Source organism: Odocoileus virginianus, chromosome 25 (assembly GCF_023699985.2).
Source record: "Odocoileus virginianus isolate 20LAN1187 ecotype Illinois chromosome 25, Ovbor_1.2, whole genome shotgun sequence".
Classification (NCBI taxonomy): Eukaryota; Metazoa; Chordata; class Mammalia; order Artiodactyla; family Cervidae; genus Odocoileus; species Odocoileus virginianus.
In genome coordinates this window covers 19073879-19097788 of record NC_069698.1, presented here as the reverse complement: position 1 = coordinate 19097788, position 23910 = coordinate 19073879, and the positions used below count along the sequence as shown (strand labels likewise).

At 34.8% G+C, this 23910-nt stretch overlaps 1 protein-coding gene and 1 long non-coding RNA gene across 3 annotated transcripts in view; one reads left to right on the top strand and one right to left on the bottom strand.

Annotated features, from left to right (window-relative positions):
- LOC110135486 (uncharacterized) overlaps positions 1 to 23910 on the bottom strand; it is an 86792-nt gene that overhangs the window by 23189 nt on the left and 39693 nt on the right. The window lies entirely within an intron of this gene.
- The window catches only part of ZNF654 (zinc finger protein 654), an 89402-nt gene that overhangs the window by 30820 nt on the left and 34672 nt on the right, over positions 1 to 23910 (top strand). For both annotated transcript variants that reach the window (XM_020890540.2, XM_020890539.2), the window contains exon 3: positions 22855 to 22936. In XM_020890540.2, the coding sequence (XP_020746199.2) occupies positions 22855 to 22936 (82 nt within the window). The remainder of the gene's footprint in view (positions 1 to 22854; positions 22937 to 23910) is intronic.

Below are 23910 nucleotides of genomic sequence, written 5' to 3'. Positions count from 1 at the left end.
AAATAAAAGTATAAGTAAAGTTACAAAGATAAATAGTAGAGGAATAATAATGAGTAACTGTTGGGAGGATGAAATTGGTTGTGTGAGGAGTTAAATTCTTTTTTATCATAGCAAGAAGTTAAGAGATAATAGTTAAAATTGGTAAATCAAGAAATACTTGCAAAGCTTATTGTTAGTAACTATTAAAAATACTGAAGTTGTTAATTCTGGGGCATTGGCAGTAAGAGACAGGGTTGAAATGTTTCTGTACACTTAGCATTTTTAAATCTCGAAGATGTGTAGATTTCATATATATGAACTTTATGGTTTTTTGATTTATATATATGACATATACATATAAATTTTAAAGAGAGCATGTATATTATGCTTCTTTAAAAGTCTGTATGTAAAGTCATAGGAGCTATGTGAAGTGATGGATATATTAACTGACTTAATTATGATTACTGTTGTATGCTTTAAATATATACAATTTGTATTTGTCAGTTTTACCCTAGTAAAGCTGAAAAAAAATTGTAGGCAGGTAGGAAGAGTTTAGAGTATGACGTTATGTGGACTTGTAAGAGCATAGCAGTTATAAAAGTGTGTGTGTGTGTGTGTATAACTTAATAACATTTATTTTTTGTGATACCTAAATGGATATGGGAAATATTAGGACTTGATTATAATTGACAAATCTTTACCCAGGCTAGTTTAAACAAAATAAGAAGGGCGTGAAGGAATTTATTAGATGACTAAACCATGGAAAAGCAAGGACTAGAACTAGTTTCAGGATTTTCTGAATTCAGAGAGTAAAATATCTAGAATTGGTCACTTTCCATCACTCCTTTTTTTGCTTCATTCTCTTGGGCTGCTGACAATTCTGGGATTAAGTTACTTTAACTAAAGGAACCCTCTGCTCCCACTTCTATTTCCCAAAACATTTTGGGAACTCAGGCCTGGCTGAGGTTATTTGCCTGTTGCTTGAATTAGTCACTGTGTTGAAGAGAGTGTGATAAGAGTTTTGCCTGTCTGATAGTAAACACACCCCATAGCTGGGGAAAAAGTGGAAAGAAGGATACTACATTGGCTGCCTTGTGAGGACCATAGATTTGTTGGAAGGTAAGGAGTTTACTCAAGAAGTGAATGAGGTAGTGAGATAGAGAGCTGGTTAGGTAGGTAGACAAAAATAATGAATGTCGTTTCAAAAAATATTTTTATATGATATTTTGAAAGCTACCAAAACATTTTCAGTTATTCTCTGCTGATTTCTGAAGAGAAGAAAATAAATACTGAAAGAAAGATTAATTTTAAGCAAGAAGTACTATTCTTGATTCAGTGCCTATTAGGATTACTTCTCCCAATTTGGATTATTTTACTTTCATCTATATAATATTTAATTTTTCTGTTGTAATATGAAAATGTTTTTAAAGTTTTCAAAAGTGCTTAAACAGATTTTTAAAGTCATTTGTTGACTTTTGTTCCTTGCTAGCTTTTTTTTTTTTTTACTACTACACATGAAAAGAATAGTGTATTAAGCAAAAGTAAATCATATGTAAGATGGACATTGCTAGGCAAAAGAAAGTAAATTATCTTAGTGGTTTGTTAAATAGTAATATTTCATATCGGGGAAACTTTCTGCATTATTTGAATTTACTTTAGTGGAAAAGATAATTGTATTTTTAATACCAGGAAAAAAAAAGGGAGAAATAACCACATGGTGGTACCATTAAAAGAACAGTGAGTCTGTAATAGTGTTCTATTTTATTGGAATATTTGAGCCAGAAAACTATTCTAACAATTATTCTGTAATTATTCATTCATTCCTTCTGTAAATCTCTGTGCTTCGTTCTAAGAGATAAAATAGAAAATAAGAGATGAAATTAAAAAAAAAAGAAATGAAATCTTGTTTTAAAGATCTTATAGACTTACTACATAAGCAACTCCAGTAGTAGATATTATAAGTATAAAAGAATTACATGGTATAGTGAGAGAATGTAACAGGGGACCTGACCTCGTCTGGGAGGTCAGGGAAAATATGCTTGGTGAACTAATACTTGAGCTAAATTTTAAAGGAATGATGGGAGTAAATTAGATAAAGGAGCAAAAGAAACTTCCAGGAATGGCAAACAGTGTTCAAGGTGCTTGGACAGGATGTCAGGGTGTTAATGTATTTCACTGTAACTCATATCTGTTTGTAGAATTCTTATTTATGATATATATCATGTATTTTCAAAGTTTTATTCACTTAACAAACAATGTATAGGCAAGCTAAAGTAGTAGTATCTATAACATGTCTTATGCTAATATATATTTTATACATATAAAATATGTTAAAATCACTATATTCTCTGGTAGTATTGTCCTGGTCTATATATGTTCACTTTCATAAAAACCAATACACACCTTGTAAATTAATACATATGTGAAGATCTACTTTCTATAGGCTGGGAGATTCTAAAAACTATACTTTTTCTAGGATGTTCTTTACAGAGAAGAAACTGGATTCTGTTTGCTGTTTTCTGGATTCTTACCTGAGTGTTTTTTAAAATTTTACAGAAATGAATAGTCATATAGGGAATTTTCTTAAATGGACTAATTATAATTTTTATCTGGGTTGACTTTCCTTGTAAGCTGTATTTCTAAAGAAATGAAAATTTTGCTGTGTATGTACATATGTGTTGGCACTAAAAAGGACCTCAAATTAATTCCTTTTTATAGATAAGAAAACTGAGACCTGAGAAGTTCGGGGATTTTTGCACATCTAAGCTAATTAAATTCTGTTTATTTTTTCCTATTGTTTTCTTGTTTTAGATCAGTTAAATACTGATTTCTAAGTTTTCCAAGTAGAACAAAGCCAAACACCTTTAACTAAGTGGGCCTTCAGACAGACAGTGTAAACTTTTATATCAGTTTTACATAAATGCAAACTTTAATGTTGCCTTTCTAGCCTCTTTTATCTGGGCAGAAAGTAAATATTCATAATTTCAGCATTCCAGGCAGGGTTCAGTAATGGAAGTAATAATTTGCTTGGCAACCATTAGGTCGAAAAGGACCCACATGATCTACTGGAGGTGAGAACTAGTTCAGCTAGCAGCATTTAGTATTTACAGCAGCAAACATTAAAAGTATATATGCCAATTTGCATAGGGAGAGAAGACCAAAGGGCCTTCTTTTTCATGGAACTAAGTGGGTACACTCTGCCTCTTAATAAGAGTGACTAGACTGTCATGGGCCAAACATACAGAGAGAGATCAGTGACCATTTCTGATTATGTTGCTCTATTGTACCATACTTCAAACATAGGCTGTGAGCCTAACTTCAGTCTCTACTGTGTTAAACCATGTTTTATTTGGTTGCATTTATGACTTAAGGCCAGGTTTCAACTAATTTAGGGGACAGCCTAGACATCAAAGGAAGAAAGGCTAATTCTAAAGGACTTTTTTTGAGGGGGGTGATGGTAGGCCCTACAAATCGAGAAGGGAATGGCAACCCACTCCAGTATTCTTGCCTGGAGAATCCCATGAACAGAGGAGACTGATGGGCTGCAGTCCATTGGGTCACAAAGAGTCAGACAGGACAGAGTGACTAAACAACAAAGGCTCCATTAAAGGTGTTAGTTCCTAGGCCTCAGTCAGTGTATCCTTCCTCTACAACATGCAACACTTCTGTTACTTCTTGAGGCTTCAACTATTTTGAACCTTCTCCAGTTTGGTATCCATTATCTTTACTAATCATTTGTGGCAGGTGAACTTTATTTTAAAGAGAAATGAAGATTGTCTAGCCTTCTATTTATTTTCTCTCTCTAAGGAAGAAATCCCTTTTGAGCTCACTGGGGGATCTTAAATAAATTCCCTTACTAAATTCTCTGAACATTGTTTTTTCTTTGCTATTACATTAGAATATTTTGTCTTCCGGATTTGTCATGTTTAAAGTCAAACTAGACAAACCTATATGCATTTACTTATATTGGCCATTTCAGCATTTCATTTGGTGCTATATGTGGACTGACATCTTTTTTCCTTGTAATTGTGATTTTTATTACTCCTTTTGTTAATTTTGGGTGAAGTCATTGAGACTGTAGTCATCTTCAAGGCAAAATGATACCGGGATTATTAGCTGGTACATTTGTTTTGGCAGAGGTGCAGTGATCAGAAGACATCCTCTATTCTCACATCCAGTACCTGTTAAAATCTAGAAGGATGAATGTGTGTAGTTTTAAAAATGGTATTTATTATTTTCTAACTAAAGGAAGGAAAGCTTGATAATTCTTTTGATTTCCTTCCCATGGTAGCTTTGGTTGACAGAACTAGACTATATCATTATACTGTCAGCTTTCACTGTGGAATGAAGTCAGAAGAAAAAACAAAAAACAAATAAGAAATGCATCTTTGTTTGTTGAAAATTTGACAAAATTTTGCTCATTGCTCCTTATACAGAAATCATAAACTCCCTCAGATGCACCCAAATACATCAAGCACATATTAATAGACCTAAAGGGAGAAAGGCAAGCAATGCAACAGTAAAGGACTTTAATTAATTGGTGGATCATCCAGACAAAATCAATAAGGAAGCACTGGCTTTGAATGACACTTTAGACCAGATACACTTAACAGACATACAGAATATTCTATCCAAAAGCAACAGAATACACATTCTTCTCAAATGCCTAGGATAGATAGATCATATGTTAGTCCATAAAACAAGTCTTAAAACATTTAGAAAAATGAAATCATATCATGCATCTTTTCTAACTACAATGGTATGAAAGTAGAAATCAATTATAAGAAGAAAATTGGAAAATTCACAAATATGTGGAGATTAAACAACATGCTACCGACAGTCAAAGAACAAATCAAAGTAAAATTAAAAAGTACTGAGAAAAGTGAAAATAGAAATACAGTATATCAAAACTTACGGTATATGGCAGGAGTTCTCAGGGGAAAGTTCATAGGAATAAATATTTATATCAAGAAAAAAAAAGATCTCAAACGTGTTGCCTCACTTTATATTCCTAGGAATCAGAATAAGAACAAACAAATGAAGCCCAAAATCAGTAGAAGGGAAGATGTAACTAAAGATGAGTGGAACTAAATGAAATAGAAACTAAAAAGATTGATGAAACTAAGAGCTGGTTCTTGGGGAAGATAAAATTGACAAACTTTCAACTAGACTCACCAAGAAAAAAAGAGAGAGGACTCAAAGTCAGAAACGAAAGAGGAGTTGTTATAGCCAATTCCACAGAAATGAAAAGGATCATAGGAGACTACAGTTGTCTCACTGCATCTGTGGGAGCGTGGTTCCAGGATTTCCCCAGAGATACCAAAATCCACAGATGTTTAAGTCCTTTATATAAAATAACATGGTATCTGCAATTATCTCTAGATTACTTATAATATATAATACAATGTAAATGCTATGTAGATCATTGTAAATACAGAGTAAAAGCTATGTGAATCACTGCTACTATTCTGCAAATTCAAGTTTTGCTTTTTGGAACCTTCTGGAATTTCCCTTCCCTTCCAATATTTTCCATATGTGGTAGACTGAATCCATGGATGTGTTGTGTGTGTTGTACCTATGGATATGGAGGGCTGTCTGTACTATGAAGAATTATACCCCAATAAATTGAACAACTGAAGAAATGGATAAATTCCTGTAAACATAGTGCCTACTAAGAGTGAATCATGAAGAAATAGAAAATCTGAACAGTACAGTTACTAGTAAGATTGAATCAGTAATTTAGAACCTCTCAACAAACAAAAATTCAGGACCAGACAGCCTTACTGGGAAACTCTACCAAACATTCAAACAATTAATACAAATCTTTCTCAAACTCACCCAAAAATAGAAGAGAAAGGGACTCATTTTATGAGGCCAACATTACCTTAGTATCAAAACCAGACAAGGATATCATGAAAGCAAATTACAGGTCAATGTCCAGTGAAAATAGATGTATAAATCCTCAATCAAATATTAGCAACAATACATTAATTGTTGTAACAATACATTAATTGTTGCAACAATACATTAAAATTTTGACAGAAATAGAACATCATTCCTAAAATTTGTATGGAACCACAAAAGACCCCAAATAGGCAAGGCAACTTGAGAAGGGAAAAGCTGAAGGCACCATACTTTCTAACTTCAAATTACAGTTGACCCTTGAACAGTGAGGAAGTTAGGGGCACCAACTCTCCCATCCACTGTGCAGTGAAAAGTAACTTTACCATCAGTGCTTACATTTGAAGTTCCACATCCACAGATTTCAACCAACCAAAGATTGTGTAGTATTATAGTATGTATTTAGGGGAGAAAAATCCAGGTATAAGTGGACCTATGCAGTTCAAGGGTTGTTCAAGGGTCAACTATATGTTATAAAATTATAGTAATCAAAACAGTATGGTACTGACATAAAAGCAGACATATAGGTCATCGAACAGGATAGAGAGCTCAGAATTAACCAACACATATATAGTCAATTAATTTATAACACAGGAGCCAAGAACATACAGTGGGGATTGGAGACTCTCTTTAGTAAATGGTTTTGGGAAAACTGGACAGCAAAAGAATAAAACTGGACCATACACAAAAATCAACTAACAGTGGATTAAAGAATCAAATGCAAGACCTGAAACGATCAAACTCCTAGAAGAAAACACAAGTGGTAAGTTTTTTGACATTATCCTTAGTGATAATTTTTTTTTTATTTGACACCAAAAACAAATGAAACAAAAGGAAAAATCAACATGTGGGACTATATCAAACTAAAAAGTTCCTGCACAGCAAAGGTAACCATCAATAAAATGAAAAGCAACTTTATTGAATGAGAGAAAATATTTGCAAATTATATGTCTGATAAGGGGTTGTTATGCAAAATATAAAAGTATAAAGAACACATACAACTCAATAGCGAAAAAGAAATATCAGATTAAACAAAATGGGTGGATATGAATAGATAGTTTTGCAAAGAAGACATGAAGATGGCCAGCAGGTATATGAAAATGTGTTCAGCATCACTAATCATCAGGGAAATGCAAGTCAAAACCACAATGAGATATCACCTCACATTTGTTAGAGTGGCTGTTATCAAAAAGGCAAGAAGTAATAAGTATGCAAGGATGTGGAGAAAAGGGAATCCTTGTGCAGTGTTTTGGGGAATGTAGATTGGTACCACTAGTATGGAAAGCACTGCTATGGAAGCGCCTCAAAAAGTTAAAAAAATACCATATGGTATAGCAATTCCATTTCTGGGTATTAATATGAAAGAAACAAAAATATTAGCTCAAAAAGATATCACCATCCCTATGTTCATTGCTGTATTATTTGCAGTAGCCAAGATACGAAAGCAACCTAAATGTCCATCAGTACAGGAAAGGATAAAGAGATGTGATATGTATATGTATGTGTATTCATATGTCTATAAACACTAACTCATCAGCCATAAAAAAGAATGCAGTTTTGTCATTTGTGACAATATGGATAGACTTTGAGGGTATTATGCTAAGTGAGATAAGTCAGACAAACACCATAATGATTTCAGTTGTGGAATCTAAAACAAAACAGAGAACAGATTGGTGGTTGCCATAGGTGGGGGTTGAGAATAGGCCAAATGGGTGAAGATGGTTAAGAGGTACAAACTCCAGTTATAAACAGGTCATTGGATGTATGTATAGCTTGGTGACTAGTTAATATTTTATTATAAGTTTGTAAGATGCTAAGAGAGTGGATCTTACAAGTTCTTAGCATAGGGAAAAAACATTGTGGCTATATGTGGTGACGGTTGTTAAGCTAGACTGTTGTGGTGATCATTTTGTAATATATGCAGGTATTGAATTATATTATATACCTGAAACTAATATAATGTTATATGTAAAACTGTATCTGAATTTTAAAAAAATTCCAGAATGAAAGCACCAAGACACATATTTTTAAAATATTTCGTAAAAATAAATATGTGACTCATCTTGGCTATATCTTATTGGTTATATTTTTCTTAAGCCATTGACTTTTGAAAAAGTTTTCCATTCTAATTTTGGAACTGAGCGGATGGAATATAATTTCCTGCTGGTGATATAGGGAATAATCACAAGTAAATTTATTTTTGTCTCTTGTCTTCTTTTTGATTAAGATAGGTTTATGTTGTTTAGTCACTCAGTCGTGTCCTACTCTTTTGTAATCCCATGGACTGTAGCCTGCCAGACTCCTCTGTCCATGGGATTTCTCGGGCAAGAATACTGGAGTGGGTTGCCATTTTCTTCTCCAAAGATAGGTTTAGTAGGTGAAGATAAGTTTATAAGTTACAGGTAAGATTTATAGGTTATTTAAATAAAGATCTAATTAGGGAAATGTAAATCATGCTAGATAATTCAGTAGAGGGAATTTAATTTAATTTATAGAACCAGTTTCATAGTTGTTGGAAGATCTGAGAGAACAGACCATGGAGAAGAGGAACCTAGACTTAGCAACTAGTAGTTAAGTTGCTGTTTCCCTGGAAATAGAAGGACAGAGGAACAAAGATGGAATGCTAGAACTCAGAGACTGGAAATGGTTGATGAGGGGAAGATGTATTGAGCTTTGTGAGAGGAGACCTTGGGAGAGATATAATTACTGCTAACTAGGACCCAGAAGAAGAGCAGGGGTAAAAGACCTCTTACTGCTCCCTTCCTCCTTCAATTTTCTACCACTGCCTCCTGGGTCAAACCTAATCGTTAAGCAGTTGCCTTCTGCACAGAGACGTCAGGGTTTTTGCCTCCTCAGTTGAGGTAATAAAAATGTATTGAGAAGTACTGGGATGGTGGTTATTGCCTCCCAGCCTTGAGGGAGGAACCTGCACTGTAGGAAGTCACTGAAAGATAACAAGCTGTTCCAACACCTCAGGCCACCACAGTGAGGAGGGAAGTCATTCTTATGCAAATGGGCCAGTCTTCTTTTATCCTAGAAGGGTGGAGAAGACTGGAGCAGAGGCGGCTGTCACTTGATACTGGGGGCAGGGTGGGGTTTGCTGGACCCCAGGCTGACTCCTCAAACACCAAGGAAGGGAGAGATTTTTTTTTCTTCTCCAGCGGCAAACTCCTCTTACCCTTTATAAATCTTCCCTGGGTGAAGCTTTCATCCTGTAGGTTCATCACAGTGTTGTTAGCATTCAGACAGATATGATACTGTGGTGTAGTGGTGTGCTGATTGTCACGGAGATCAAAGACCTCTGTTTTTGAAAGGTATTTCCACTGATTTTATATTTGGTTGATAGGATTTTTTACCTTAGTACTTTAAAAGGTGTCTATCCATTGTTTTCTGGCTTGTGTGATTTTTTTCTTTCCTAATGAAAAGTCGGGCATACTTATTTTTGTTTCCCTGTATATAATGTGCCCTTTGGGGGAGCTATTTCTAAGATTTTCTTTGTATCATTTTTTAAGTTTTGAGTAGGTGGTATAATACAAGTTCGTGGTTCAAAATTCAAGAAGTATGGTGAACACGCAAAGAGATATCGTTCAGTTTATATCCTTCAGTTTTGTTTACAGTGAAAATGTCCTCTAGTTTCCATTTCCATAGGCAATCAATGTAATCATTCTCTTGGGTTTCCTTCCAAAGGTATTTTATGCATATACCAAAAAAAAAAAAAAATCATGTTTCTTTTTCTTCCATTTAACAAAAATGCCAAAAGGTGCTATAGTATGCACCCTTTCTTCATCTGGATCTTTTCCTGTTATAGAAGGACTATCATCAGTCATTAAAATGGCTATAGAGTATTTAAATGTTATGGATATGTAAAAGTTTTAACTAACTGGTACTCTGTTAATGAGTGTTTAGATTTTGTTCCAATCTATTGCTATCAAGAACCCTTTATCAACAACCCCTTAATTAATTGCCATGTATGAATGGCCCTAGGAAAATAAGGCATATTTTGTTTTGTTGCATTTTGCTTTACTTGATTCATAGGTAACTATTGTTTTACAAACTGAAGGTTTCTGGCAGCCTTGCATTGAGCAGATCTGTTAGTGCTCGACAGAATTTGCTCATTTCATGTCTCTGCCTTATTTTGGTAATTCTCACAGTGTTTCACACTTTTTCATTATTATTATATTTGTTATTATCATCTGTAATCAGTGATTTTTTATGTTACTGGTACAGCTCACTGAAGACTCACATGATGGTTAGCACTTTTTAGCAATAAAGTATTTTTAAATTAAGCTATATGCATTTTTATGCATAATATTATTGCACACTTAATGGACTACACAGTATAGTGTAAACATAAATTTTATGTGCACTGGGAAACCACAAAAATAAATTCATGTGTCTTGCTTTATTGCAATATTTGCCTTATTGTGGTGATCTGGACTTGAATCTGAAATATCTGATTTCAAGGATTTTTTGCATATTGTACAGGTATCCTGGGAGTAGAATTGCTAGATCAGAGAATGTTAGGTTTATCATTTTGATAGTGCCAAATTTTCTCTGTGTACGTTGAGCCAATTTACAATATTGCCAGCTATATAAGAGGGGACCTATTTCCCTACATCTCTGTTAATGCAGCATTTTATAAATTTTTAAGATGATGACAATTTTCAAACCTACACAGAATTAAAAGGAATAGTATAATGAACTCCCCATTACCAGTTTTAATAATTATGAGTATATCATCAGCTTTCTTTTATCTCTACCTCTACACTCCTTACCCACTGCTAGTTATCTCTTTTATACCTTTATTGAGGCATAATTTCCACTAGGTTCTTGCAATTTAAGTGTTATTAATCGATCCCTGGGTTGGGAAGATCCCCTGGAGAGGAAATGGCCGCCTACTCCAGTATTCTTACCTGGGAAATCCTATGGACAGAGGAGCCTGGCAGGCTACAGTCCATGGGGTCTCAAAAGAGTTGGATACAACTTCATGACTAAACAACAACAGCAAATGATTTATAGTAAATTTATAAAGCTGTGCAGCCATTACTGCAATCCAGTATTACTATGATTCTCCACCCCTAAAATATCCTCCATGCACACTTTCAAACAATCCTTAGTCTCTCCCCAGCCCAAGGAACATCTGTTCTCTATCTTAATATTACAGCTGCTATACCTAGACATTCCATGTAAGCAATATATCACAACATGTAGGCTTTTACATATGAGTGCTTTCATTTAGAATAATGTTTTTGAAGTTCATGTTTTAGCACATCAGTAGCTCATTTCTTTTTGTGCTGGATAGTAATCCATTTTATAGATACAGTACATTTTGTTTTTAAAATCTAGTAATTGATGGATATTTGGACTGTTTGCAGTTTTTTGGCTATGAACATTTGTGTACAAGTGGACAAATGTTTTTATTTTCTTTGACTAGATATTTAGGAATGGGATTGCAATATTCTGTGATAGTGTTGCGGGCTTCCCTGATAGCTCAGTTGGTCAAGAATCCGCCTGCAGTTCAGGAGACCCTGGTTCGATTCCTGGGTCAGGAAGATCCCCTGGAGAAGGGACAGGCTACACAGTCCAGTATTCTTGGGCTTCCCTTGTGGCTCAGCTGGTAAAGAATCCACCAGCAATGCGGAAGACCTGGGTTCGATCCCTGGGTTGGGAAGATCCTCTGGAGTGGGGAAAAAGCTACCCACTCCAGTATTCTGGCCTAGAGAATTCCGTGGATTGTATAGTCGATGGGGTCGCAAAGAGTCGGACACAACTGAGTGACTTTTATTTTCATGGTAGTGTTATTCAGTCAGTCGCCCAACTCATTGCGACTCCACGGACAGAGGAACCCACCAGGAACTCTCAGGCAGAATTCCCTTCTCCAGGGGGTCTTGCCACCCCAAGGATCGAACCCAGGTCTTCTGCGTTGCAGACGGAGTCTTTATGTTTAACACAGAACTGCCAAACTCTTTCTAAAGTGACTACACCTTTAAAATTCTAACCAGCTATCTATAAGGGTTTCAGTGTCTCCGCATGTTCACTGACACTTACTATTTGTCTTTTTCATGATAGCTATCCTAGTAGTTGCATAGTGGTATCTCAGTTTTGGTGCATTTCCTCAGTGCTGTTGATGGTAGATCTTTTCATGTATCTATCTTCTATGCTTATCTTCTTTAGTAAAATGTCTATTCTAATCTTTTGCCAATTTTTAAATTGGATTGTTTACTTTATTGAGTTTTAAGAGTTCTTTATACTAGTTATACATTCTTTATCAGATATGTGATTTGTAAATACTTTTCTCTATGCTGTGGCTTACCTTTTCATTTTCCTATTGGTGTCTTTTGAAGTTTATTACTGGTTTTAAGAAATTTGATTGTAATTTTACACAGTTTCTTTCACATTTCTTACTCTTAAGCTTATTGGAATTTTGCGTTTGTACTTTTTCCCAAATTTGTAAAATTCCTTTGAGAATTTTTTTAGAAACGACCATTATGTTTTCTTAAAAGACACCACTTGAAGGAAATCCACAGTTGACTCACATATTACTGACTGTTCTGTTCATTTTTTTCAGTCTTTGTGTGTGTTTTGTTTTAATAATGCTGTCTCTTGTTTTTACTGACACTGTCTTCTGCAGTTTAATCTGACATTAATCCCATACAATGTATTTTCCATCTCAGACATTGTATTTTTTTATTTATAAAAGTTTCAGTTGGGTCTTATGTGTTCCGTTTCTCTGCTTAACATGATTATTCTTTACCTCAGGAGTTGGCAGACTGTGGCCCATGGGGTCAAATGCTGTCCATAGCTGGTTCTGTTTTCATTTTTAATATGGCTCCCAAGCTAAGACATACTATATTTTTAAGTAATGGTATTTAAAAACATGTGAGGTTAGTGGCAGTGGGGACGGGGAAGGGGGGAGGAAATAAAAATGTGAGTGAGACCTTCATGTAAAGCCTAAAATATTATCTGACAACCCAGGCTCCACCTTCAACATAATACGACAGCGGAGGAATCTGAAGCCAGTGGTGCACTGAAGGTCATGATAGCAACAACCCACATGATAGCAATAACACAAGCCCACTTAGCTCATGACTAGATTTATTTCAATGCCCAACAGTAAAAGCTAGCAGAAGAAAAGGCATGTCATTTTCCAGGCACCAACTTTATTAGTATCTGTCTTTACTTTCATAATCATGAAGCCTAGCTTTCAGCCAAAAATTATGGACACATGAAAAAGAAAAAATAATGCAATATCAAGGGACAAAGCAGTTTGTAGAATCAAATTCACATATAAAGATCTAGTGGTAAAAGTGGATAACATGGTTGAAATACATTGAGAATTTCAACAGAGAGCTAGTACACTTTAAGAAAGATTCAAATGGAAATGCTGGAAATAAAAAATATAGTAACAGATGAAGAATGCCTCTGACGGGCTCATCATAGAGTTAGCACAATAGAGTTAAGGAAAGAATAAATGAATTCAAGTGTAGGTCAAAAGAAATTACCTAAACTAAATGACAAGGAGAAAAAAAAGAAAATAGAACAGAGGGTCTAAGAACTTTAAGGAAATATGAACTTGTATAACATAAGTCTGTTAGAATCCCAGAAAGAGAAGTAAAATGAGGCAGAAGAAATACAAGACAGTAGCCATGTATTTTTTCAAATATACTGAAAGACATTAAACCATAGATCTAAAAATCTCAGAACAAAGAACAACAAACAGAATAATTTTAAACTGTCTCTCAGCCTGCCACCTAGATCATCTGGATGCATCACATTTAAACTCAGAAAATCACAGAAAAAATATTGAAGGCCACCAGAGAAAAAAGACATTAATTTAGAATACCACAGCAGACATCTTAGAATCTATGTAAGCTAGAACATGGTCAAGTGACATCTCTAGTACTGCAGGAACAAGTCTTTCAACTATTAATTCTTGAGGGAGAAGTAAAGATGTTTTCAGGGAAGCAAAAGCTGAAAGATGTGAACTACAAAAAGATGGAGCACAAGTATGATGCCAGACAGAAAATCTTATCAGTATTCTTATGCCACTCCTGACTTTTGAATCATAATTAAGAAAAATTTCTCTATAACCAAGTTATATGTGATTATTTCTGATATTTGTATTAATTTTTTTATGTTTAGCTTTTTGATCCATTTTGAATTTTTTCTTGTTTGGAAGTTGGAATGAATCAATTTTGTCTTTTAATACTGGGCTATCCTATATGAAGTCAACATTTTCCCTGATTTGAGATGCTGCTTTTGTCACATATTCACTTCTCCCATGCAACTGTCCTAGTTTTGGATTTTCCATTAAATTTCATTAGGCTGTTTGTTTATGTGCCAATATAATGCTGGTTCAATTATAAAGGCTTTCAAATGTTTTAATATTTCAAAATGTTTTCATATTGGCTAGTTGCTTTTCATTGCTCATGCTATTTCATGGTTTTCATGGATATTCAGTTTTGTAATCAACTTTCTACTTTCAGGTATACAAACACATAAATTAGGAGAACTTTGTACTGAAGTATGTATTTTGTAGGCTTTTTATTGTCCTTCAGTTCAAGACCATTAGAACACAAAGACTGAAACTTCTCATTCCAGTTTTAATGCTATTGATGTTATATATTTTTACTATGATTTTTAAAAGCCCAGATGAACTTATTATTATTGCTTCATGCTGTCAAATTTTTTAGTCATTGTATACTTACTAATTTGCATCATTGAATTAGCATCTGCTTCCCTCAAGCAATAAAGAATCCACCTGCCAATGTAGGAGGCACAGAAAACGCTAGTCGCTAGTTTGATACCTGGGTCCAGAAGATCCCTTGGAGAAGGAGATGGCAACCCATTCCACTAGTCCTGTGGACAGAGGAGCCTGGTGGGCTATACTTCATGCGGGAGCAAAAGAGTTGGACAGAACGGAGCACACACGCACTTGACTAATTTGCATCTAATTTCCCATGTCTTTTAAATGGTCTGGTTGTTTATACATTGTTCTTTGTTTGGTGTTTTATAAGTACAGTGATTAGGTAGGTATAGATTAATCATTATGGAAATTTCTTGGGCTTTCTAGATCTGGTATCTTTTATCAGTTATAAAAAATTCTTGCCTAGTTTTTGTGTTAGCTTCATTCTCTCTTTTTTTTATTTTTTGTGGAAGTATAATTAATCATGTTAGAATTGTATACTCCATTCCTCATGTCTTTAACCCTTACATGTGTTTTCCATTTCTTTGTCTCTCTGTATTGCACTTTATTTTTTTACAGATCTTTCAGTTTACTAGTTTTACTAGGTTTTTTCTTCAGCTGTGTCTAACCTGCAGTTAATTGACTTTTAATTTTGTTCATTGACTTTTAATTTTGTTGATTTTATTTCTATAAGCTTTTGATTGCTATTATCTTTTTAAATAATTTTTAATATTTCTTTATTCCTTAAATGTGAAATAGGAAATGGTAATTCACTCCAGTATAATCCCATGGACAGAGGAGCCTGGTGAGCTATAGTTCATGGGGTTGCAAAGAGTCAGACATGACATAGTGACTGAATAATAGTCCTTAAACTATATTATCCTCATTTTATATTCTAGATCTGGTTTAAATATATAAAGTCTTTGTGGATTTTCTTTTGCTTCTTGCTTATGGTATTGTCTTTCCTTATATAGGCTATGATTTTTATTGACATCATCATTATTACTAATATTTACAAATACTACAATATTTTCAAATTGTGAATTGTATGTTCTTGGAATAAATTTATTTGTAAAAATGGAAGCCTGGGTTTGAAGTGGATATTTAGAAAGGATTTACATTTGTTTCAGCCAGAGACCTGGAGACACTACTAGCACAGGACCAGTCTTAGCTAAAGTCTTGGCCTGAGAATTTTTGGACCATGTACATAATATGAATTCAGGTGAAAACCTATATGAAAGGATTTTAAAATCAGTCTTTTTTTTCCCCTTTCCTGTGTAATTCAGTGTGCAACCAGGCAGTTTTCCTTACAGGTTTAGAAATGGGGTGAAACTGATGGGAGGAGCATACTAGTATAACTATTTTAATTTTTAGTCAAGGGAAAAGCCAGCTGTTTTAGCCAGCATTTTACTTATTTTCAGAGGGTGAATCACCAAAGGTAGTGATTCATAATTTAGAAAAAATAATGTACAGTTTCTTTATCTGTATATATTTGAAAAAAATTACAGACTTTTTTCTCCTCAGTAAAGACATTACTGAAGAAATTGTTTTGAAGATAAATATATTTGAATGGTTGAGTATGACTAAATGCTCTTTGTTAAGTTAAATAACATTTAAGTTGAAATATCTATATGATCAAAGATTTAGAATTATTATTGAAAAAATTGTTAAAAATTGAGAATTTATAACATTCTATTCTATTCTTACTTAATTCATGTAGAATAGACCTAATTTTATTTGGCTTAAATTGGTAAGTGGATTTCTTGTATTTGGGTAGTTAAGCATCATAATTTAGTGGAATTTTCCTGTGGTACATAAGTGCACAAATCCACATTCTTGTATTTCATTGTGAAAATTACTTAATCTGCTTCAGAGACCCAGAAAGAAAAAGTAATTCTGGTCATAATTACCAAACAGTCTATTATTGTGTGCCTGTGTATTTTAGGAAGTACCTCATTACCACTTGTAGTATATATGAAAATACCTGAATTCTAAGGCCAGAATATAGTTTGTTTCATAAATGGGGACTCTAGTGGTATTCTAGTTATTTAAGCTTACATAGCTAATAGGAATATACTGTTTGATAAAAGTAAAAATGACTATAAAAGGTATAATTTTTTTAATTCAAAAGGCATGCCATCTATAATATACTCATCCCACTGCAAATAATTTGTTTTTATATAAATAACTTTATTTAGGTATTTCTATTTTGAATAATTATTTCAGTTTAGTTGAATGAACTGTAGGTAACCTATAATTAGGACCAGTACTATTTATAATTGGCTTATGTATAGACCATTACATATTAAGCATTATTCTAAATATATAGTTTATCCAAATATTAAGCATTGTATGAAACACATTCAACATTTCCAATATTACATTATATAATAATACATTTCTGAGGAAACATTATACAATAATACATTTCTGAGGAAAAACATTTTGATTAATTTTGTTAGATATCTTAAAAATCTTCATAGTATAAGTAAGGAAAAATTGGTGTCTTATATTTCAACAAAACTGACATATGCACAGCTGGGAAAATCTCATGAAGACTTTAGGTTTTCTCTGAGATTGTTGAAGGAAACTTTGATGGCAACATTAATAATAAAAATAGTTCTGTATTATTATTAGCAAGCACCTATATAGCACTACCAGTGATCGTTTTAAGTGCTTTACAAGAGGCAGCTATTATTATTGTCCTGTTTTATAAATAAAGAAACTGAGACACAGAGATGCTAAGTGACTCGCCCAGGGTCACATACAAAAGAAATAGTGGTGCTGAGAGTGAAGCCCAGTGTTGGCTCTAGACCACGGCTGAGTAAGGGCCAGAGAGCAAATCTTTTTAGGCTTAACTAGGAAGGGCTAGTTGCAGCCACTCAGTTTTTTAATCTGGTGTGAAAGCAGCCATAGTAAATATGTAAATACATGAATGTGGCTCTGTTGGAACAATCATGTACTTACTGACAATGATGTTTAAATTTCATTAATTTTTACCTGTTAGGAAATACTATTCTCTTGTCCCCCACCCCCTTTTTTTTTTTTGGTTTTTAACAATTTAAAATTTTAAATTTAAGTATTCTTGTCTCATGCATTAAGAAATAAAAACAGTAGTTTGCTAGCTCTGCTCTAGACTGCTGCATGTTTTGGGGAGTCCTACCTTGTTCTAGGGCTCCCCTGGTGGCTCAGATGGTAAAGAATCTGCCTGCAGTGCGGGAGACCTGGGTTTGATCGCTGGGTTGGGAAGATCCCCTGGAGAAGGGCATGGCAACCTGTTCCAGTATTCTTGTCTGGAGAATTCCATGGACAGAGGGGTCTGACAAGGTACAGTCCATGGGGTCACAAAGAGTCAGACACGACTGAGTGACTATCACACACACACACCCCCGTGTTGTCACACACACACACACACACACACCCGTGTTGTTACATAATTATCTACTAGAGAAGAAAATAGCAACCCACTGCAGTACTCTTGCCTGGGAAATCCCAGGGACAGAGGAGCCTGGTGGGCTACAGTCCATGGGGTCACAAAAGAGTCTTAGCGACTAAACAACAATTCTTTGTTTTTCATGTGGTTTTTCTCATTATAATGTCATTACAATGGGCCTTGTTACTGAAGTAGCTGGTAGGGATATACAGATCTCTTGTAAAGTTGGCTCCCCTTTCATGTTCACATAATACAGCATAATTTGCATATTTTTTTTTATTATCTACCAGGTCATATAAATCTGCACACTCATCTCTAAATTAACTGCTGTAACATATTTTATGTCTACTAAAAACCTTGTATCTCTCCCTCCTTCAATAAAATTAAGTGCTCTACTAATTAGAACCATCTACTCAATGTAATGATGCAGTTTCTACCCCATTATACCTAGTGCAAATTTAACATTTCCTTGTTTCAACATGTTATAATAGATATATATGCAAAGTACACTACTTTGATAGTATAGATGAATTACCTATATATTTGTCTGGAGAGAAGGCAGGGAGTTGTTAGGCTAAGTTCCTAGGTAAAATCTTATAAATAGGTTTGAGGAAGCAAAAGATCCAAACACCTTTATGCACACAGTAGTTTTAAGATGTGTAGGAAATGCTGCAATTCGTGTGCATGGAATTTGGTAACAGGTATGTGTATAAAAGTAGTTTTGGGTCAGACATAAAGGTTGTTATGTCAAAATAAGAAATTTGAATTTCCTTCTCTTCATCAGTGGTCTCAAATACCTAAATACAGTAGGAAAGGAATATAAGTAATAAGTCAAGTAGGCAGTGTGTTGAGGAAATGGGAGGTAGATGGAAACTGGCAAGTTGGAAAAAAGTTCATGCCCTGACTAAAGGTAATGCCTGCTCAGCTTATTTTGCTGTGAGGAGATAAAGGGGTTTCTGTGTTTTAAGAGCTCAGAGAAATCTATATTTAATCTGAAATATCAGTTTTTAAACATTGGAAACTGACTAAAATATTTGAAAATAATACGTTATCCATATATAAAAGAAATGTGTCAGCTGGAGGTCTTTGTTTTAGACGATACAATTTACACAGCAATTGGTAAGTTTAAGTAGATCATTGTGTGTTTTAGGAAGATAACAATGGCAGCTATGTTGAACATGGATTTTAAGTAAAGTGCAATAGCAAGACAAGAGATAGGGTCTGTTAGAAATTTAAAGATGAGACAGATGTGAATTAATGCTTTATTAATAGGGATAGAGAAGACTCCAGAAATACATTGATGGTGCTATTTTATACTGACTTATTGATGGTAAAATAAATGCTTAATGGTTGATAATGAAAAATAATTCTCCTTTTCATCCCTGACCTCTAGTTCTGTTTCCCCTTTGTAAGGCAATTGTTTTTTACCAGTTTGTTGCTATCACTGGTAGTCTGGTATTTTGCACTGGTATACATGTGTCCTTTACGCGCTCCTTTCCTTTGCACCAGTAATGATGTAATGAATAGATTTCTCCATCTTTGCTTAACAGTATATCCTGGAATTTTTTCCCCTTATCTGTTCATACAGATGTAGACATATTCTCACTAATATTCTCATTAATGTTTATATTTCATTTTATGGGCATATTATAATTAATTTACCCAGTCCCCTGTGGTAGACATTGAGTATGTTTCCATTCTTTTACTACTACAAACCATCTGTGGATACATATCCATATATATGTGTGTTTCTGAACTTGTGTATTATCTGGAGGATTAAATTCTTTTAACTGGAAATGGTAAGTGTAATGGTATATGTGCATTTTAAACTTTGACTATTACTGTGCTGCCTTTAAATGAAGTAGTGCCACTTATCAGCCCCCCAACTAGATATCAGAGCCTATTTCTGTACTTGAGAGCCATCATATGATATTTCAGTGTTTTTATTTTTGTAAATTTGATAGGAAAGATGAAATTTCATCTTAATAATTTCACTTACAGTAGGGAATCTTTTCATATTTGAAAAAAATCCACTTGAATTTCTTTTCTGTAGTCTTCCTTCTAGTTTTCTACTAGGTTGTTAACTTTAAAACAAAATTTACTTGTATAAGCTTTTTAATTAAGGAAATCAGCAAAGATTCTTAGTGCATTATTTTGTTTTTGACTGCTTTTATGTGGTTTTGTTCTGTTGACATTTAAAACTAATAAGTAGTCAAATTTATAAATAAATATAGCAATTTATGGAATATGGTTACTATGCTATATTTAGAAAGGTCTTTGTAACTATTGTGTAATATCTAGGTCTTATATAATTAAAAAAATTCTCAGTTACATTCTTCATTTGCATTATAAATTGTCTTTATTAGCAATTTACTTTGAATAAAGGCAAAAATAAAAAGATAAGAAATAACACACATTGGCAAGGAACTGGAGAAAAGGGAACCTTTGTACACTGTTAGTGGGAATGTAGATTGGTGCAGTCTGGAGGTTCCTTGGGGAATTAAAAATGGAACTGTTATACAATCCAGCATAATAATAATACTTGGGTATTTATCCAAAGAAAATAATTCAAAAAGATATATGTACCAATTGTTTATTGCAGCATTATTTATAGTAGTCAATATATGGAAACAGCCTAAGTGTCCATCAGTGGATTAGTGGATAAAATAGATGTGGTATGTGTATATATATCTATACATATACACACACACACACACACACACAATAAATAGTATTCAGCCATTAAAAAATGCAGTATTGCCATTTGTGACAACACGAATGAACCTGAAGGGCATTATGCTCAGTGAAATAAGTCAGTGAGCTCAACTATATGTTGAATATTTTAAGCCAAAAGAAACAAGAAAACCCCAAAATAACAAGCTCATAGATACAAGCAGATTAGTGGTTGCCAGAGGTGGACAGTGAGGGTTAGGTATAATGGGTGAAGACAGTCAAAAGGTACAAACTTCAGTTACAAAAGAAATCATAGGGATGTGATTACACAGCATGGTGACCACAGTTAATAACACTGTATTGTATACTTGAGAGTTGCTAAGAGAGTAGATCTTAAAAGTTCTTTCAGAAGAAAATAATTGTAACTATGTGTGGTTATAGATGTTAATTAAACTTATTGTGATCACTTCCCATGTACAAATGTTGAATCACTGTGTTGTGCACCTGAAACTAATATATTATTGTGTGTCAATTATGCCTCAAAAAGGGGAGCCAAAAGTGTTTAAAAAATATTCAGGTATTCCTAATTGGGTCTTCTAGATTAATAAAATTAAAAAAAAAATTAGGGTTTTGTCATTTGTGCTATTTTAGGATTAGTAAATAATATTAAGTAATTTTTAATAGTTTTCCATGCTCATGATTAGGAAATAAGTCATATTTCTTCCTGTGTGAACTCATGAATTGTTAAAGGCACATAAAGTACTTACTAACAGTATTTTCCAAATAACTCATTTAAAAAGGAGGACTCACAGAGTTCAGACAGTTTATCATAAATGGGATAATCAAGGTCGGCCTAAGATTTGAGGACTGGTGTGTTACTTTTTAGCTATAGAATTGGTGATTTTGTTGTCATAGAAATGTTGACTGAGTTTCATTGTGACTCTAACTTTTTTTGTGAATGTATTTTATATTTTGTGTCAGTTTTACCCATCCCTTATATCCCACTGGCTTCCCTAGTGGCTTAGATGGCAGAGAGTCCATGTGTGATGCAGGAGACCTGGGTTTAACCCCTGGGTTGGGGAAGAGCCCCTGGAGGAGGAATTGAAAACCCACTCCAGGATTCTTGCCTGAAGAATCCATGGACAGAGGAGCCTGGAGGGCTACAATCCATGGGGTTGCAAAGAGTCAGACATGACTGAGCAACTAACCACTATATCCCTCTGGGGAAAAAAAAAATTAGATTTTGCATTTTCTCTGGGGTCTGTTGTACTGGGGTCAAGTGGGACTATGATTTTTTAATCATTTTGATATATGTAGCCATATTTTTGCCACCTGGTATATCACTGCATTTTTTTTCCCCCTGGTTGCAAAACAGGAGACCTGAGTTTGATCCCTGGGTTGGGAAGATCCTCTGGCGAAGGGAATGACAACCCACTCCAGTATTCTTGCCTAGAGAGGATCCTGGCAGGCTGCAGTCCATGGGGTCACAGAGAATTGGACACGATTGAGTAACTAACACTACTCCTACTACTAGACTCAAGTAATTCTGTTGATATAGAACTTCAGAAGAGCTGACTCATTTGAAAAGACCCTGATGCTGGGAAAGATTGAGGGCAGGAGGAGAAGGGGGATGACAGAGGATGAGATGGTTGGATGGCATCACTGACTCAATGGACATGGGTTTGGGTGGACTCCAGGAGTTGGTGATGGACAGGGAGGCCTGGTGTGCTGCGGTTCATAGGGTCGCAAAGAGTCGGACACGACTGAGCGACTGAACTGAACTGATATTTCTTTTTATTATAATTTTACCAAAAACATAACATGAATTCTAAATGATTAGTGGGCTTCCCTTGTAGCTCAACTGGTAAAGAATCTGCCTGCAGTGCGGGAGAGACCTGGGTTCAATCCCTGGGTTGGGAAGATCCCCTAGAGAAGGGAAAAGCTACCCACTCCAGTATTCTGGCCTGGAGAATTCCATGGACTGTATGTATAGTCCATGGGGCTGCAAAGAGTCGTACACAACTGAGTGACTTTAACTTCACCTCACTTCAAATGATTAATACAGTTTTTCAAAGCCAACTATTTTAAAACTAAATATCTGGTATTATGTAACTGTTATTTCTTGACAATCTTTTAAATTGGGGCAAAAAAAAAAATCAATCCATTCACTTATTCTTTCTAGGAGTTTCTTTGAGTTGCTGCTGTTCTTTGGAAGAGATGAATTTTATGAAGAGCCCTTAAAGGATATTCTTGGATCTTTCCAGGTAAAACAGTTTATTAATTTCATTTTAATATACCTTTGAAACAGGCCCTTATGCTCCCCCGGAAAATAGTATGTTGATTATAAGCTTCTAGATTTCCTAACATGGCAATGCTTAAGATTACACTGGCAGAAAAGAAAGTTCTTAAAGGTAACTTTTAGCTGTACTTTTAAGCAGTTCATACATTAGATTTTAATTCCTTATTTGCTAGACTGGAGCCTGCTGCCACCACCCCCTGTAGCTTCCCAAGCACATCCTTTTATTGCTAGCATGCTTTTTATTGCTAAAGGCTTTCATTGCAAAACCCCATGCAGAACTTAGCCATAGAAAAAGCACTCTTTTTGCTTAGACTAGAAGCAGGCTGTCTGTCCCCAGGCCATTTTTTCCCTTGGCTATTTTCTGACTTTCTCATCTATTTCCTTAATAGCCTTCCCAAGAGAGGAGGCAGGTTTTTTTTTCTTTTTCTTTTTGCATACACTCTATGAATGAAGAGTAAATCCAGAAGGGGATGACTATAAAGATCTAAGATGTCACCTGTAGATACAAGATCATATGATGTTTTTTTTACCATTTTGTTGGAAAGCAATATATAGTACTGTGGCTTTCTAATGTGTCCTCGGCAGTATCTCATTGCCCTTTTTGGGGGTGGAATAAAGGAAGATGTGGGGCTTCCCAGGTGGCGCAGTGGTAAAGAATCCTCCTGCTAATGCAGGAGACACAGGTTTGATCCCTGAATTGGGAAGATCCCCTGGACAAGGAAATGGCAAGCCACTCCAGTATTCTTGCCTGGGAAATCCAGTGGTCAGAGAAGCCTGGTGGGCTATAGCCCACGGGGTCGCAGAGTTGGACACAACTGAGTGACTGAGCGCACACACATAAAGGAAGATGGACTTTGAGCTCCCCCTAGGGGTATAATTGTTCAGACAACATATTGCACTCTACATTGAGGAAGGAAATCATCAGAGTCACAGAGAAGT